Raw genomic sequence first — 17,124 nt, 5'->3', positions numbered from 1 at the left:
CAGACTACTTACATAAAATGCACATAAATATCAGTTGCCATTCTATATCTTCCAATAATATAATATATTTAAATGCTTAGTTTTTTGATCAAACCTCTTTTATATTTAAAACATATAATCCAATGCAATACAATGATTAAGAGATGAACAAATGTTCCTAAAATGCCTGATGTATATTTAATACTCATGATTTAAAAAAAAAAACTAAAAGTAAAAATAATGAAGTACAAGTTGCTTGTGTTCAGTAAATGTTGTGTAACCTTTTCAGGTTATCATCATGTTAGAAGCTGTAGACATTTGTAAAGTAGAATTCATAGAGCTAAATATGAACTTACTTTGGACCACTTATACTTTCTAATATGAAGCAAGCTTTTCCTTCTGAATCTACAGGCTGAGACGTCACTGAGGACTTTATCTAAAAGAGAAAAATAAAAATGATTCAAAAATTGTATCACCTAAATACAGTAATGACATTGCATCCAAGTTGATCAGTAGGGAATGAGCTCTTAAGACTTATGTTAAGATACAAACTAACAGTTTAGATTTTCAGTTTTTTTTCATGTGAAGCCATGATGCAGAAATGCAAATAGACAGACTACAGGTCCAAAAATGAGAAAGTGATGGTAATTTTATGTTTCACGTTCATTTAATTAGGAAATCACAGGTTTCAGTGATCAGACATAGTGAATTATATGTCAGTGACCACAGATCACACGCATATTTTTTTTTTTTCGCATTGACTTTTTACTTTGGGGCCTGTTTTTTCAACATAGTCTTTCTAAAGCATTTGTTTTTTGATTGTTAATTAGAGAAAATATTCTAGTTGTCAACAGAGGTCATACAATTTTGTATCTTTTGGCATTTTTGTAATATTGCACAGGAACTCACCTCTGTTGTTTACTGTATGTTCAGAAAAAAAGTACTTCCCAAGAACAGTCAAAATTAAATGTGTCAACACAAATCTACCCTTCCCTCAACTGTACCTTTAACTCTGAGTACAGAGTCTTCATCACAACCTCAACCCGCTGATCTGGTGAAGGATTTCCCCATTTATCACACAGCTGCATGACCAATGGTGTGTCCAAGCCATGGCCATTTATGACCTGAAAAGGCTAAAGAGACAAGTTTTATATTATATAAATATTCTGACCCATGAATTTATCTTATTGCGTTTCAAATGTGTGACATACTATCTCTGGCTTCTCCAGTAGAATTATCTTTGCCGGATGTCCCGCAGTAACTTCAATTCGCACAAAATCCATCATGTCCTGATACTTAAAACACAACTCTTTTGGGCCAAGAGATCCTGCGATGAACCGGACACCGCATACGGACAATTTTCCAATACTGGCCTGAAAAAAAGGCATACAAATAAATAAGATGAAAACACTAAATGCTAAAATAAAAAAACATTTTTGCAAGAAAAATCTGTTTTTTTTTATTTTGCTTTTGATATATGGGAATGGGAGAAAGTGCAGCAGACAACATGGAGGAATAAAGGTGATGATACACAGGGCAACTTTTTGAGCAATGTTGCTGGGCAATCTTGCCTAGCGATTGTTGCTAGGGCACTTTCCCATTGAAAATGGGCAAAACATTTTTATCTGGATAATTTAGATCGGTCTTGGGCCCAGTGTCTCACCTGGTTTCCGTTTACGGCAACATTGCCCAGCAACATTGCTCAAAAAGTTGCCCTGTATATCATCACCTTAAGTCTCGCCTTCTAAATAAAAGAGCCAATCGCTGATTGGTCACTGCAGCTGCCGTTAGAAGCTTCCGGTTGCTATAGAAACAGTCAGTGTTTTGAGACTTGTATTTAGGAACGCATGCACGCATTAGCTGCTCCAGCCTGAAAAATACGCTTTTTAACACTACCTGAGCATAAGAAACAACATTTATGGGACAGATTCAAGTCAGATTCGGTTGCTGATTTGAAATATGTTATTTAATTGTGAGTTCAGCCAACAGTTTTTGAAATTTCAGGATTTCTCTATTCAAATAGATAGAACTTGGTCTTGGATGCCTGAAATAGTTGCCCGGAGGAGTTGCAAATAAGGCCGCCGAGTGAACAGACTTTCCTTGAAAGGGACTTTGTTTATTCAGGATTAATGTATTATTAATTTTACAAAAAATGTAATGTAAGTTTCATAAATTGAGTTTTATTTTTCTCCCAACTTCCGTGTTTTTCGTTTGACTATTACTGGATTCTGTTTTAATGATTTAACTAAATTTTAATAATTAAAAACCATGTATAATCAATTGAGTTCATAAAACTTTAACAATTTAATAATTTGTTGCATTTTTTTACAATGAATAATAAATGTAATGTTTCCTTTTTTTATTATTCTGTTGTCGGTTTTATTTTTTTCTGCATTTCTAATTTAAAACAAATTTATTGTCACAAATGTTGGCAATCAAATAAATGAATAAAACTTTTTTTTTATTCATTCATCAACAAGATTGTAGTAGCCTACACAAAGTGATTGGTTGGCAGAATGCAAATCAAACAATTTATGTCATATAGAAGGTCCTATGACTAAACTATAGGTCAAATATATAATTAATTTTAAAACTATAAACAAAGGTGACCTCTGCCAAAAAGTGTTTACAGTTTCATTACTGTATGTGGCGTAACTCAGAGGTTCTCTGTGCTACAGGATACAAATACAAATATTTAATAAAATTTTACAATTAGAAAAATAATAATAAAGTTGTAATAAAACAATTATCAGGCAAAGTGACTTATGACACTGCGAAATTCACTGGCCAAATTGAACATTTACCAGCATTTGGTTGCTGCTAATTTCAAACCCTGTATTACACATACAAACAACAATAATTTTTAGTAATAAAAATGTTCATTTGTTTGTGCCTGTGGTTGTGTTTACCTGCCATTCTACGGCCAGAGCTTCTTTATCCAGGTCATTCGCAGACACACTCAAAGTCTTCACACTTTCAGCATTTAGACAGTCTGTTTTATTCCCGTACTGATCAATCACTTCTACATCTGAGAGGGAAATATAAGTTTAATCTTTTTATCACAAAACTGCTGAGTGATCTACACATGAAGTGTCTGTTAAGCAACACACATTTAGTTTCAATAGAAATTACATTAAAGTACACTTTATTTTATCATAGATGCATGTCAGTACATTCGGCAGTAAACAAGACAATAGAATTATGAAATTACATATAAAGATGTACTTAACTACTTAAGTGGGTCAAAAAGCACTCTAAAGTTCAAATGATTAAACTATAATGCATTTTCATTTAAGTACAATTAACATGCAATCAAATGTCTGAGAACATAATTGACACATTGACAGTTTAGATTAAGAATATACTTAAGTGTGAACAATGTAAAGTATATTAATTTCTTGATATGCACTCGTTTTTTAAAGTATGCTAAAATGTACTTCTTTTTTACAAGGCTAAAGAAGCAGTCTTTTCAAAAACATGAATTTCTTTTATCTGTGTATCATAGAAGAACCAGTTTTGATCAATGTACTCTTCTCCATTCAATTACAATTAACCAAGTCTGAAGCTTTAGCAAAACCCAAAACCAACATAAAATGATCAGGACACTTTCATAACAGTAGACCATACAACTTGAGTGCTATATCACAAGTTGCCTGAAGTCATACAATAGATTTGTGTGACAAATTAGCACTAGGCAACCGTTCTAAAGATTGAGGTCAGTAAGATTTGTTAATGTTTCTGAAAGTAGTCTTTTATATTACATGTTTCTACCAGGCGATAGAGGTTATTACGGCGGTCTAACCAAATCAAATTATTATTAATAATTATGACAAAACCTATAGATGGAACTTACCTATGTTTCCTGACATAATTTCACCCATTTTGACAGACGACTCACTGAGGTTGACCCGCAAACGCTCAGGCTCATCTGGACGAGGCCTTTGGAGAGACACACATACAGTATAGAGATATGCTTCTGCAAGAATATTTAGGTATATAAGGGAAAACAGACATACAAGGCACATGTGTGTAGCTTACAGAATTAAAAATGACATGTTGACCGTGTGCTGGTCGTGGAAAGACACATTGTAGTAATATTCTCTCTGTGCTTGAGATGGGACACATATATCTGGCAGTTTTCCCTGAGAGAGTTCTTCTGCGTTTAACTTCGCGGTCCAATTCACCTGCAAGACAAGCACAAAGACACACACATCTACACACTACTGAGTACAATAGTATGTAAGTACAAACAGATCCAGTCTCTAGAAATAAACCTGAATGAAACGAAATACAAATAGCATACTGTATATTATCAAACTCACACCTTAATCTTGCTGGTAAGTTTTGGCAGAAGAGGAACCAGTCTATTGCCCTCATCGTACAGTCTGAAGTGCAGGTTTCCTAGTGTGTCTCCTGCCGTCCAATCAATGCGCTCTGAATTTTGCAGCACCATGACATCATCAGAGCCTTCTTCCTGTCTGTAGACCTCCAAACGAGATATTTGTGTGCTGGGCAAGATGCGCAGTTGACGTTCCACACACACCACTGTTCTATGGTTCTATGTGCACATAAATATAATCATGTGAATATCAAGTTCAACGGTTTAAGCAGATTAAACCATTAATATACTTTACTATAAGCACGGAAAACAATTCTGAGAAAGAATTGAAAAATTATTTTGAACAATATACACTATTCACCAAACAAATTAAAAAAAAATTTATTGACATTGTCAAAAAAATAAATAAACTGACACAAAAAGAGGCAAGCATCATTATCTCATTATGTTTATAATAGAGCTCTGCGATTAATTGAAAATGAGATTCGATTTTAGCTTCCAATAAATGAAAATACGACAATCGAAATAAAACAAATATTGTGCTCTATTCCGCTCCCCCTTAAAAGCCCAAACTTAATGTGCAAATCAGTAAAATCATGTAAGGTGTATTTCATAAAATGGGACATGCTCATTATTAAATGCATAAAAGAGTACTTGCGCTGTTCCTCAAGCGGCTTTCTGTGCACGCGCAAAGCGGAACATGGATAAGCAAAATGAATTTTGAGCTTCGGTTGCGCAATGTCAAAATGCAGGGCTTGGCAAGCATTCACGTAAACCCAGTCGGTTATGTCTTAAGTTGAACATAAACAGCTGAGAGAAAACAGAATGTGTAACAGTATATTGGATATGTGCATTCGGTCCTAAAGTGGCAGCGGCCTAATAAGCCTGCTGCTGTCTTTGTCCTTAAATGTTAATTCAACAAAAAGAAAATAAGAAAATCACTCACTGCTCCTGAATGACTTTAGTAGCTTTAATAAGAATCAAAGCAAGTTTAATTCTTGCAGTGCTGGCTATGCCGTGTTTTATTTGATTTATTTAGTAAGCTGAATATTTGTAGACTTGCATCAAAAACTTAAAGCTCTTTTTGTTTCATTCATATTTTTTCTATTGTATTTTTCCTGTTGTTTGTACTTTGCTTTTTTGTTTGTTTTTTATTTTATTACTGACTGTCAACTTATTTTCAATAATTTGATAGCAATAATTTAATTTTAATAATAATCATTTTTTATTCAAGCAACTTACAGGAATGTTGAACTTAGCAGTAAGCATTTGTTCAGTGTTTACGGTCTTCAGCGATAGTGGTTTGGTCAGCATGAGTCCAGAACCAGTGTTACTGCAGTCCACCACATCCGCAGGCAGATCAGGGGCTCCCAGCAACTACAAACACAAGATAGCCATAGCAAGATAGCCGTTTTCATAAATATAAGCATGATAGCGCTATATAAATGAAGGTCACTGACTTGACTGCAAATGTGATATTGATTTTTTGCAAATGTGATATTGATTTTTTTATAAATGTTCAACAAACAAGAAGTTTATATTAACTGTTCCCCACCACTGACAGAACTTTCCAAGTGTGTCAGACTGAATCCCGCAGTACTACAAAGCAAAGCACGTCCCTACTAATTACAGCCCTACAACGAAACAGCCATTCGGGATGTCGTCAGATTCCCTCCCTCTGAAATCGCTGATGTCTCACTAGTACTGCTTTTCTTCTACTTCACTTTCCTCACTTTTTAAGCTTCACTATCTCCACCTAGTGATAATGCATACAGCTCAAATAACAGATCACCAGCGTCATCTTGTTTGTTTTCCTCAGTTTTTTAAAGAATTTTAATTATGAAATTTTATGGAAAGGGTATGTTTAGGGTTCCCCCCAACCCTAAACATACCCTTTCCATAAAATTTCATAATTAAAATTCTTTAAAAAACTGAGGAAAACAAACAAGATGACGATTTTTAGCTATATTTAATTACCATGAGTCTGCATTAATTTGATAGTATAATTTATTCTATGTTTGTTCATGAGTTCTACCTGGCAGCGGACCACGAGTTTAGGATGAGTGGTGATATTTTGGTACTCATCGTGAACTTCCACTCTTAAGTTTGCTGGAGTCCTATTCTCGACAGAGAGCACTTCTTCATCCGGAAACACTACCAGAGTGTGCGGCGGGCCTGGAAGATAAATTTCATCTTGATTTTACATTCTGATTTACAGGTCTTCTTTCTCTTGTTGTTTCTGTGTTTTTGGTCATACCGGGTTGCAGAAGAATTTGAAGAGACTGGTTGTTCTCCTTCAGTCCTGGGATGTGCACCTTCACTGTGTACATCTGTTAACAACACACATACACAAACACTCAAATATCACATGGAAATTTTTAAAGTACTAAAGCAGAGATAGTCTGGTGTAACTGTAAAATCAGTTTCTATCACATTCTTTTATGCAGCCCATATTGATTTTTGAATGAAAGAAGTCCCGTAAGGCTGCATTTGTTTGATCAAAAATGCAATATAAACAGTAATATTGTAAAAATATTAAAAGAAGTTTTCGAGTTTAATATATTTACACGTAATTTAATCCTGTGATGCTGAGCTGTATTTAGCTGCATCATTACTCCATTGATCGTTCTGTAATCTTACTAATATGCTGAATTTGTACTGTGAAACTTCCACAGTAGAGCTGGTTTTGCATACTGTCAAAATAGTTTTTAATGTAGGTCCGACTACATGTCCCTCAAGTTAGAAACATTTGTTCTTGTTTAACACAATGCTAGGGAGATTCACCCCAAGGTCAGACATTGCAGGGCTCAGAGAAGCATAAAAAAACAACTGTACTGAAGCAATGTTGTAAAGAACAGTGGGCCAAAATTTCTCCACAACGATGTGAAAGACAGATTAAGTCATATAGAAAATGGTTAATTACTGCTAAAGGTGGTTCTACAGTTTGTCAAACATGGCTTCTCCATTTTGGCATTATTTTTGTTAAATAAATGACGACACTTGTTTAATATGGCATGCGTTGTATTAACCTAATTTTAAGACCAGATGTTTTATTATTATGTACTGATACGTAAAACCAAAGAATTCGAAAGGTTGTACTTTCTTTTTCATGTGACTATTACATATAAACAAGTCTAGCTAAAATCATCCAAATAAGATTTTTAAAATAGAAGCTCTTGAACTTAAAATCTTTCTGGGATCTCTTGTGGATTACTTCTTGTTTTTAAGTGACACTGGGTGTTGAATTTCATAAGCCCCAGAGCCAATGTGGACTATTCAACAGGGACTCATTTTATACCACATCATTTGTCTTATGTACCCATTTAATCTTTATTTATTGCATTATGGGGGATGTGCATTGATTGTATGAATTTCAGCCGTTTGCTGAATATAATGCTGTTACTGATGAGATTCAGGTGTTTTGTCAAGTCAAATGTATGGAAGGTCTCTTGTACAAAGCCTAAAAGAACACTGTGGTAGCAGTGGCACAGCCCTCAAATTTCATATTATTTTCTATATTAAAAAACGTTTTTGTTGCTTAATATTTAACATTGACAGTAAGAACCGTTTCTGACTTGAGCACATTAGACTGATTTCTGAAGGGTCATGTGCCACTGGCACTGAAGACTGCAGTAATGATGCTAAAAACTCATCACAAGAATAAATTACATTTTAAAATATATTAAAATGATCAAATATAGTTGTTGTTTTTTATTTGTAGTTATTTCAAAATATTATTGTATTTTTGAATCAAATAAATGCAGTCTTGGTGCACATAAGAGTCTACTGTCCAAACTTTTGACCAGTAATGTACACTCCTTCCTCTCTCCTCATTCTCCAAAACCCCTTCATTCATCTGTTTAGCAATAATATGCGTATTATATATGTACATAGAATACATTCTTGACCATTCTTGACACTTAACAGTAATAACAGTAGATTGACCCCTTTCCTCTTGATTAACAAACATAGATACCTTCTTTTGTTGTGGCGTCTGCTGGCTCTAAATAATTTATTATAGGGACGCTCCGATCGATCGGCCGGAGATCGGTATCGGCCGATATTCACATTTTATGACTCGATCGGTACTCACTAAACTTGGCCGATCTCACAAACCGATCACAATTTGATGAAGTCAAAACGTGAGAAGGTGCATGATGCGTGGGGACTTAAAGGATTTGGCAGTCATGTCATCGCCGGTGTGGAATTACTATGATGTGTCGAGAAACAATGAAAAAAATGAGCTATTTGCCATGTCTGTTTCAAAGGAATCTCACGTGGAGGAGAATTGTCCTCCAGAGACATCGCCTTTCTGAAGAGTTGCTTCGCTCGCTCAGTCCACACAGCGCCGCTCACTCAGAACGCCCGCAGTGACGTGCTGGTTAGGAAATATGTGAAATAAATTGGGCTGCCCGTGCACGACTAAAGTTTTTTTCTAGTTGACTAGTAGTAGTTCATTTAAGCCATTAGTCTAATCTCATATTTATATTAATTTAATTACTTAAATATACTGTATATGGGAGAAAATACTAAACCATAATGAGCGTTATCGTAATATTGCATATTCCGCATATCAAGCGCATGCATAAAGCTTGCAATAAAGAACCAGCAAAAGTAATGTTTAAGCAGCATGGTACATTTGAATTGTTTATTAATAAACTAGTGTTTTCTGAGTGCAAAGATACAGTTGGCGATGTTGACGCCATCTTCGCATGTAGTGAACGCGCCTATAGAGAGAAATGCACACTTCATACGGATCAGCCTACATAAGCAGAGAGTAGCCCATTTCTTATCGATTTATTTAAAAAAAAAAAAAAAAAGCATTTCAAGCTTTCTATATGTTCTACGGTCTGTGAGGCAAAGTATCTTATACGCTGAGTTGATCGGTTCATTTATGAGACGTGCTCAAGTTCACGCGCGGGCGCCTCCGTATCCTATATTGTCTGCTATATTTCGCTTCTTATTTATTAAATCCAGCCAATTGTTTGATGAAACATTGATTGAAATTAAGATACAATTTTTACAAAACGAAATTCACTTTAAAGAAAGGCTTTCTACAAAACAAAACTTAATTAAGTGGTCGAAATCATGTCTGACCCACTCGTCTCCTGATATATTGGGCATCTTATGATCCTATCTTACCCATCTCATGCGGTTTCTTTTTCATATAATCAACATAGATGAAACTAAAAAAAGAAAATTATATTATATAAAACAAATATGAAATATTTACGTTTTTTAAGTTATATTTAAACGTCAGATCACTCCGCTTTTCTCGTGTGTGGCCTGTAAATGCATGTGTGCGTGCATATGGGGGAGGGGTGCGATTTTCGAATAATACCCAGCCATCTTCGAATATTATTTTTGCTTGAAATGCCCATCCCTTCTAATGAGTAGCATCAAATTACTCCAATTTGTTCTTTTAGGAGTTTAATTTTTTTATTTATTTAATTTTTGTCCTGCTCAGACTTGTATTGGACAAGGTTTAAGTTAGATCAGACTTCTCTATTTTAGGTGATTAAATGTTTGTTGTCCTCCACAGTTTACTATTGGACAATGTTTAATTAAACCTTGTGGGCTGCATCAGACTGCTCCATTTTGTTTGTATTTATCTTTGTCTTATATTAAGTATATTAAGCATCGGTATCTGGATCAGTATCGGCCGATCACCATGACAAGAAATCGGCTATCGGTATCGGCTGCAAAAATCCTGATCGGAGCATCCCTAATTTATTATTAATTTATATGGTTTTCCATAAGCTCTTTCCCAAGGCGCTGCCAGTACATTTCATACATGCCACTACTTTTGACCATTTTTGGCTGTGACTCAAGTCTGTTTAGGCCCCAACCAATTTATAATAAAGGCCTCAGCTCACCATACGTTTTAGCATGTGTGCACAATCCTCTTTCTCTTACAAGCCTCTTCAAACACACAGTCAATCACATGACTCAATAGTAGAATAACTTAACATAAATGGCTATATTCACATCGACTATGCTTGATTAATTTGATTATTTGCACATGCTTTAGGTCCTGTCAGTTTAAACATTCAAGCGATCGCATGAAGACACGATAGAGAACTCAATTCTGAACTCATGCGCTGTTTTCTGTGCACACACACCGAATTCTGTACTCTTTCTCGACTAATTGTACTTGAATGGACACATGCAAAATGATGTCAAAATGTCACGTCTTGGCGAGTGTCCTCGTAAACACAGTCACTTATGGCTTACTTGACAGTGACAGCAGCCTAATATACAAGTGTTAAGCTGGAACTGAGCTGTCAGGACTCAGAGAAAGGCTACTCTCTGAGAAAAAATATCCTGTAAGTTTCAAAATTTAAAACTTCCTAGTTAGTACAACAGTATTTATTGAAACCAAGCTGCCAGAACGACGTCATGCGCCAACCACCTATGTGTGCACCTAAACTTGAATTTCTCTGTCCAGGTAACACAAAGAAAGTGTAAACATTGTTCATTTACATGTACTACAAACATTGCAAATGTTACATTGCAGGCTGAAGATCAGAAACTCACTTTAACTTATACACTTCATACAAACAGATAATATTGGATGAGTCAATGTTTCGATGCCAAATTGGTCGTGAATCTCTAACAGAGTAAATTCTTCGCCCAGAATGATAAAATAATATAAAACACTGCTAACCTTGTTTTGACGACTGATCTTTCCCATGACCCTCACATTTTTGATGACAGAAGTGGTCCCGAATGCGATCCCTTCATAACTCAAATTTAGTGAACTAAAGAGAAAGACATTTTATCATCAGAAAAACACAGGGAAATGTCTATTTCAAGATAGAAAATGATCTGTAGCCAGCAACCTACAAACACACATTCAAGCCGGGTGCACACTGTGCGATTTTGGCTGCGATTTGGCCGTCTGAGACAAATTTAGCAAATCCTAAAAGAATCCTCTGATCCTAAAATCTAAAGTCTTTGAACGTTAGTTTGACACGTTCACAGACAGCCGATTAATGACTGTTGCGATCAAATTTTATCTCCGACGAAATTCTGGCAGTGTCAGAAGATTTGACTCACAGTATTGCAGTGTGGCTTCCCCTAAGACGACCGTCAAATTGTCTGCGTTTTTCACAACTAGCCATGACCAAAATTAACATTTCTATCCCACGTGTAAGTCAGCTCACTGTGAACGTATGTGTCATTGATTGATGATGTAAAACTTTAAAGTTTTTTGGTGCGTCCGTTTTTAACGCTTCTTGACTGTCGTACAGTCAAACATTTATGACAACAGATCTTACAGTGTGACATGCCTTACAGCGATGATCATTTTCGTACAGTCTGACAAGCAACAAACGTGAAGGACGGATCGCACAGTGTGCACCCGGCTTTACACGCATGTATACAGTATGTATATTTATAAAAAGGATAGTTCCGTTTTTATTCAAGTATGAGTGACCCCTGCTGGTGCTATGCTGTATAATGGTATAAGTGCTATATATATATATATATATATATATATACACACACACACACATTATATATATTTTAATCAATATTTAATAAATTACAAATAAATTAGAATTCAAATCTTTAAAATAAACATGCTTATACTTTATTTGTGAAAAATACTGTAATAGCATTATCAGGATGTGAGTTAAATTTAGCTTTCACTCCGGACAGAAATCTCTCAGATTTCAGAAAAAATACCTTCATTTGTGTTTGGAAGATAAACGAAAATTGTATAGGTTTGAAATGACATGAGGGTGAGTACATGATGACAGAATTTACATTTTTGGGTGAAGTATACTTTATAAATACAATAAGCTGATTCATGGATAAAACTAACTCTGTATCACGAGTATGTATCGTTACACACCTATTATTTTGTGAATAAAAGTTCCATTGATCATTTGTCGGTTCCTGCCTCCTCTTTTTCTGAACTATGAACATTGTTACAAGGACATTTCTAAAGTATGTACTCCAGCATGTGTGTATCTACTTTGACCTACCTACATTCCAGCTGGGGTTTAATGTTACAGGGTGGCTGAGTGGGATATTCAAACTCATCCTTAAAGTCTAGAGGAATACTAAAGGGAACTCCCATAAGGACAGGAGAAGAAACGATGCCTAGCCTAAAAGATACTGCTTCACCTTCTGTTGGAGAAACACAGAGACAAGAGACAAAGATTTAACATGGAATCTGACAGGAATTATTTTATTTATTTCATTCCAATGTTATTTTAATTATAATTTGGATACTATTGTAATTTTCATTCAAAATATTAAAAAAATATATGTCTATATTTTTTATAAAATTTTCCTTCAGTTTGAGTTTGAGTTATTTTAGTACATCAAGTTCAAATGAAAATGAGAAATGTTTATTTGATAACGAACTAAAAAAATAAGTATTTTTTACATTTTATTTGTTTCAGTTCATGTGTATTTTATTACTAGAAACAAAAATGTTTTTATGATTTTATGCTGTAGTTAACTAATAACCATGCTTTACTCATATAACAGAATATTTAATAATTTAGCTATTTAAATGATGATCAAAAATGAAAATTCATTAACCGTTAATCACATCATTAACAACTTATTTTCTTTTTTTCATTCAAATTTTTTAAAACAGCTATTTTCCATAAAACGACAGTTCATAGTTATCATAATAAAAAAAAAATTATATAAATTTCTCCTAACAACAAAAAATTATCCCTCTAATAACCCGGGAGCAATCTTATAACCAAGTGTAAACAGGGCCAATGTGTGTTTTACCTGTAATCGAGAAATTGAGGGTGTAATTGGGTAGTCTTTTTCCAGCCCATTCATCAGATTGGTTGTCACTCAGAATAGTCTGCAGATGCAATGTGTACATCCCAAGCTTACTGAGATTCTCTGGAAGAGAAAACACTCACTTAATGCATTAACTAATATTAACTGACAATGAGGAATACATTTGTTGCCATATTTATTCATCTTTCTTAGTAAAAATTTAATAACATGCACATGGTCATAAATTTAGGGGAGTGGACTGAAAAGTCCACGTGACTGAACATATGTGATGATTCATTGATTTTTACCCATGGTCTTGAACCAGTATTCCCATTTGGATGAATGCACACCAGTGTAAGTGTTAGTCTCGACATCTCCTTTAGGAGCTAAAGGAAGAAAAGGATGCAAGCCCATTAAAAAACTGTACTTCAGTAGCATATTCTACATGAACATTACAAAAGAATAACAACAATTTACATTTCATTGGATTTACATAGTTATATACAACATAATGATGCAGTCTTTTAAAAAAAAAAAATCGATGTGCTTTTATGTGATCAATTAAGCGGCATTCTGCAGGTGCACTATGAGACTATGACAGGAGTGTCCAATCCTGTTCCGAGAGGGCCACTGTCCTGCAGAGTTTTCTTCTTAGTGGATGCATAAGACGCTCATATTTAAAGGGATAGTTCACCAAAAAATGAAAATTCTGTCAGTAATAATTACTCACCCTCATGTTGTTCCAACCCCCGTAAGACCTTCGTTCATCTTCGGAACACGAATTAAGATATTTTTGATTAAATCTGAGAGCTGGATCACTCCTCCATAGGCTTCTAAGGGATTGAAACTTGCCGGCCTCGAAAAGTTATTAAAGACCGTTAAAATAGTCCCAAGTGACTACAGTGGATCAATATTAAGTTTATCAAGCGACGAGAATACTTTTTGTGCGCAAAAACAAACAAAAAACCGACTTTCTTTCAACTATTCATTTCCTTCTCTGTGGGCCTCTAGTCAGTTAGTGTAATAGCGTAGAGCTACGTCACACGTAGGCTCACTATTGGTCGACGCTGGTCATGTGGGTGATGCGTGTGACGTACAACCTATGCGTATAACGCGTGATTTTTTCCCCCCAAACCACTTCAGTGGAAATCCCGCCCTGCAGCCGATTCTAAAGTTTTCATTGGTCATGTCAATCACTGTACTGATTGCCTACACCAAACACTGATCCCTGAACCTACCCGTCACTGTAACCTAAACCAATGAAATCGGCTGCAGGGAGGCATTTCCGCTGAAGTGGTTTGGGAAAAAAAAATCACGTGCGTACAACACAGAAGCTCTACGCTATTACACTAGTGAACTGACTCGAGGCCCATAGAGAAGGAAATGAAGTTGAAATAAAGTCGTTATTTTTGTTTTTTTGCGCACAAAAAGTATTCTCGTCGCTTGATAAACTTAAGATTGAGCCACTGTAGTCACTTGGACTATTTTAACGATGTCTTTAATAACTTTTCGGGGAACAAGTTTCAATCCCTCAAGAAGCCTATGGACTAGTATGGAGGAGTGATCCAGCTCTCAGATTTCATCAAAAATATCTTAATTTGTGTTCCGAAGATGAACGAAGGTCTTACGGGGTTGGAACAACATGAGGGTGAGTAAATACTGACAGAATTTTCATTTTTGGGTGAACTATCCCTTTAATATTAAATGCATGGACTCTGTTTTTGATTTTGCATACCTTGTGACAAAAAATTAAGAAATTACTGTCACTATGAGGCATTACTTGACCCAGAGGGAAATGGCTGCCTGAATTCGCTGCTCCACTCAAACTTCCAAAAATGTACATTCTCTTCCCCTGAATTCTCACTTCGTGACAAATACAATACACCTTCTGACAAAGAATTTCCTATTTTTGGCTCGACTCATTCGCAAAAGGCTAAAGAGAAGGACAAGAAGACGGCTACTCATCACACGCATATTCGGCTGATGCTAACGCTAACTCAGCCTATTCGCCCATGGATATGTCGTCGATTTTATCAGAAATAAAGGCCAATGGATCATGCATCAATGGTATCAATTGCTAACTTGAAATCTTGTCTTCAGAATTTGTTCACTGCCCTCACTGAGAGAGTAACGGGCACCAAAACCCACCTAGAAGAAGCTGAATGGAGGATCGCGTCGGTCGAAGACTCAACCTACGAGCAGCTGGCCAACTTGAGGATTAATGTTTTTCAGCTTTAATGTTTATAAATGTCTTCATCAGCTTTTCCATATATACTGGCCCTGATAATCATCAAAAATACTTATCGCTTGCTCCATTTCTGTAAATCCATTTTTATGAATGAATGAATGAATCTCTACCCGTTGCTCTAGTCTTCCTCAACATGCGCTTGCTCCACCTGCTGGTCAGACGACTAACAGCAGATGGAGATCATGTATCGGCACTTTATTACTTTTCCTGTAGTTTCCAAACAATAATAAAAAATAATAAATGTGACTCACAGTGCCAGATGACTTTCAGTTCAACTTTCAGTTTCTTAGAATTGCCGGCCACAGGCAGTCGAGACATCGATTCTCCATTTTTGTTCAATATCTCCACTTTAATCGGACCTGGACAAGAACAGATTTATACTAAAAACTTAGTGCTGTTGGTAAAAGATAAGAGCATGGGCTAGTGAGAGTATGTTTTGAGTTTTATGAAGTAAAGGTTATTACCTGTGGTTAATCTGTGCGTGTAATAAAGTGTTAGTATGTGTGTGAGTTTGTTTACCCATGGGTGTCCCAGCTGGACGAGCATCTCTCTCAGCCCAAGCGTTTCCCTCAGGCCATGTAACCCTCAACCGGTCTGGAAGTCTGATGATAAGAAAAAGTAATTAAATCACAATTTAATTACTCAAAAGAGCCAGATTTACTAAACAGGACAATCTATCAAGAGCAGCCCAAATTAACGTAGGGTCCCAAACAAGCAGAGCCGATGGAAATGCGGGTGATCTACAAACTACGGTGGCCGAGAGGTGCAAAACAAATCACAATTATAAAAACAAAATAACAAGTCAGAAAACACAACGACAATTCAGAAAACAAAATAACATTTCAGAAAACACAATAACAATTCAGAAAACACATTGACAATTCAGAAAACAAAATAACAATTCAGAAAACAAAATAACAATTCAGAAAACACAACGACATTTCAAAGAAAACGGAAAAGGTAGGTACATTTTGAGAATTGCAAACTTGTCGCTGATTGGACGAGACACCTGTCAATCAAGCTTTACGGGAATTAAGAAATTTGTGATCAACTTTGTTTTGCTAAATGCGAAAATGGAACACATTAAACATTACTTTGAAGAAGGACAGTCATATGCACTGATTGTGGACATGCTGGTGAAATACCACGGTATTAAAACTATTTACAAGATTACTAAAAAATATTTACATGCGCTTCGTGAGGCACACACGCAAGGTCTCTCGCTCTCTGTCTCTACCTCTCTGCCGTGCGCTACACGGTTTAAAGCTCGCGAGCTCTAGATTCTCTAGAGCTCCGAGTTTTTAACTAATTTGCGGGCAACAGGGAGCCGCTATCAATATGCGGGGAACTTCCGGGAGACTTAGGATGTCTGCATATCACTCCATGGGACCGAACTATCTTTGGCATGTTGATGGGTGCGATAAACTTAAGCCACTTGAGCACAAGCTCATTTTAATGTCGTGGTATGTCACCAGCATGTTCACAATCACGGCATATGAATGTCCTTCTTCAAAGTAATGTTTAATGTGTGTTCCATTTTGATCACAAATTTCTTACTTCCTGTAAAGCTTGATTGACAGGTGTCTCGTCCAATCAGCGACAAGTTTGCCATTCTCAAAATGTACCTACCTTTTCCGTTTTCTATGAAATGTCGTTGTGTTTTCTGAATTGTTATTGTGTTTTCTGAATTGTCGTTGTGTTTTCTGAATTGTTATTGTGTTTTCTGAATTGTTATTTTGTTTTCTGAATTGTCAATGTGTTTTCTCAATTGTTATTGTGTTTTCTGAATTGTCGTTGTGTTTTC

General features: G+C 35.7%; 1 protein-coding gene across 1 annotated transcript in view; it reads right to left on the bottom strand.

Moving 5' to 3' along the window:
* smchd1 (structural maintenance of chromosomes flexible hinge domain containing 1) overlaps positions 1–17,124 on the bottom strand; it is a 78,729-nt gene that overhangs the window by 36,921 nt on the left and 24,684 nt on the right. The window contains exons 17-32 of the mRNA XM_077201894.1: positions 15,840–15,922; positions 15,572–15,679; positions 13,381–13,458; positions 13,076–13,195; positions 12,310–12,454; positions 10,986–11,079; positions 6,576–6,648; positions 6,354–6,493; positions 5,561–5,695; positions 4,304–4,537; positions 4,018–4,163; positions 3,833–3,918; positions 2,889–3,007; positions 1,191–1,352; positions 984–1,112; positions 336–415 (exon numbers count right to left, since the gene is read on the bottom strand). Coding sequence (XP_077058009.1) covers positions 336–415; positions 984–1,112; positions 1,191–1,352; positions 2,889–3,007; positions 3,833–3,918; positions 4,018–4,163; positions 4,304–4,537; positions 5,561–5,695; positions 6,354–6,493; positions 6,576–6,648; positions 10,986–11,079; positions 12,310–12,454; positions 13,076–13,195; positions 13,381–13,458; positions 15,572–15,679; positions 15,840–15,922 — 1,932 coding nt within the window. The remainder of the gene's footprint in view (positions 1–335; positions 416–983; positions 1,113–1,190; positions 1,353–2,888; positions 3,008–3,832; positions 3,919–4,017; positions 4,164–4,303; positions 4,538–5,560; positions 5,696–6,353; positions 6,494–6,575; positions 6,649–10,985; positions 11,080–12,309; positions 12,455–13,075; positions 13,196–13,380; positions 13,459–15,571; positions 15,680–15,839; positions 15,923–17,124) is intronic.

The sequence above is a fragment of the Siphateles boraxobius genome, unplaced genomic scaffold (assembly GCF_051911475.1).
Source record: "Siphateles boraxobius isolate OS27281-9 unplaced genomic scaffold, OSU_SipBor_1 48, whole genome shotgun sequence".
Classification (NCBI taxonomy): Eukaryota; Metazoa; Chordata; class Actinopteri; order Cypriniformes; family Leuciscidae; genus Siphateles; species Siphateles boraxobius.
The sequence above is the reverse complement of the archived record's forward strand: the minus strand, read 5'-3'. Positions and strand labels throughout refer to the sequence as shown.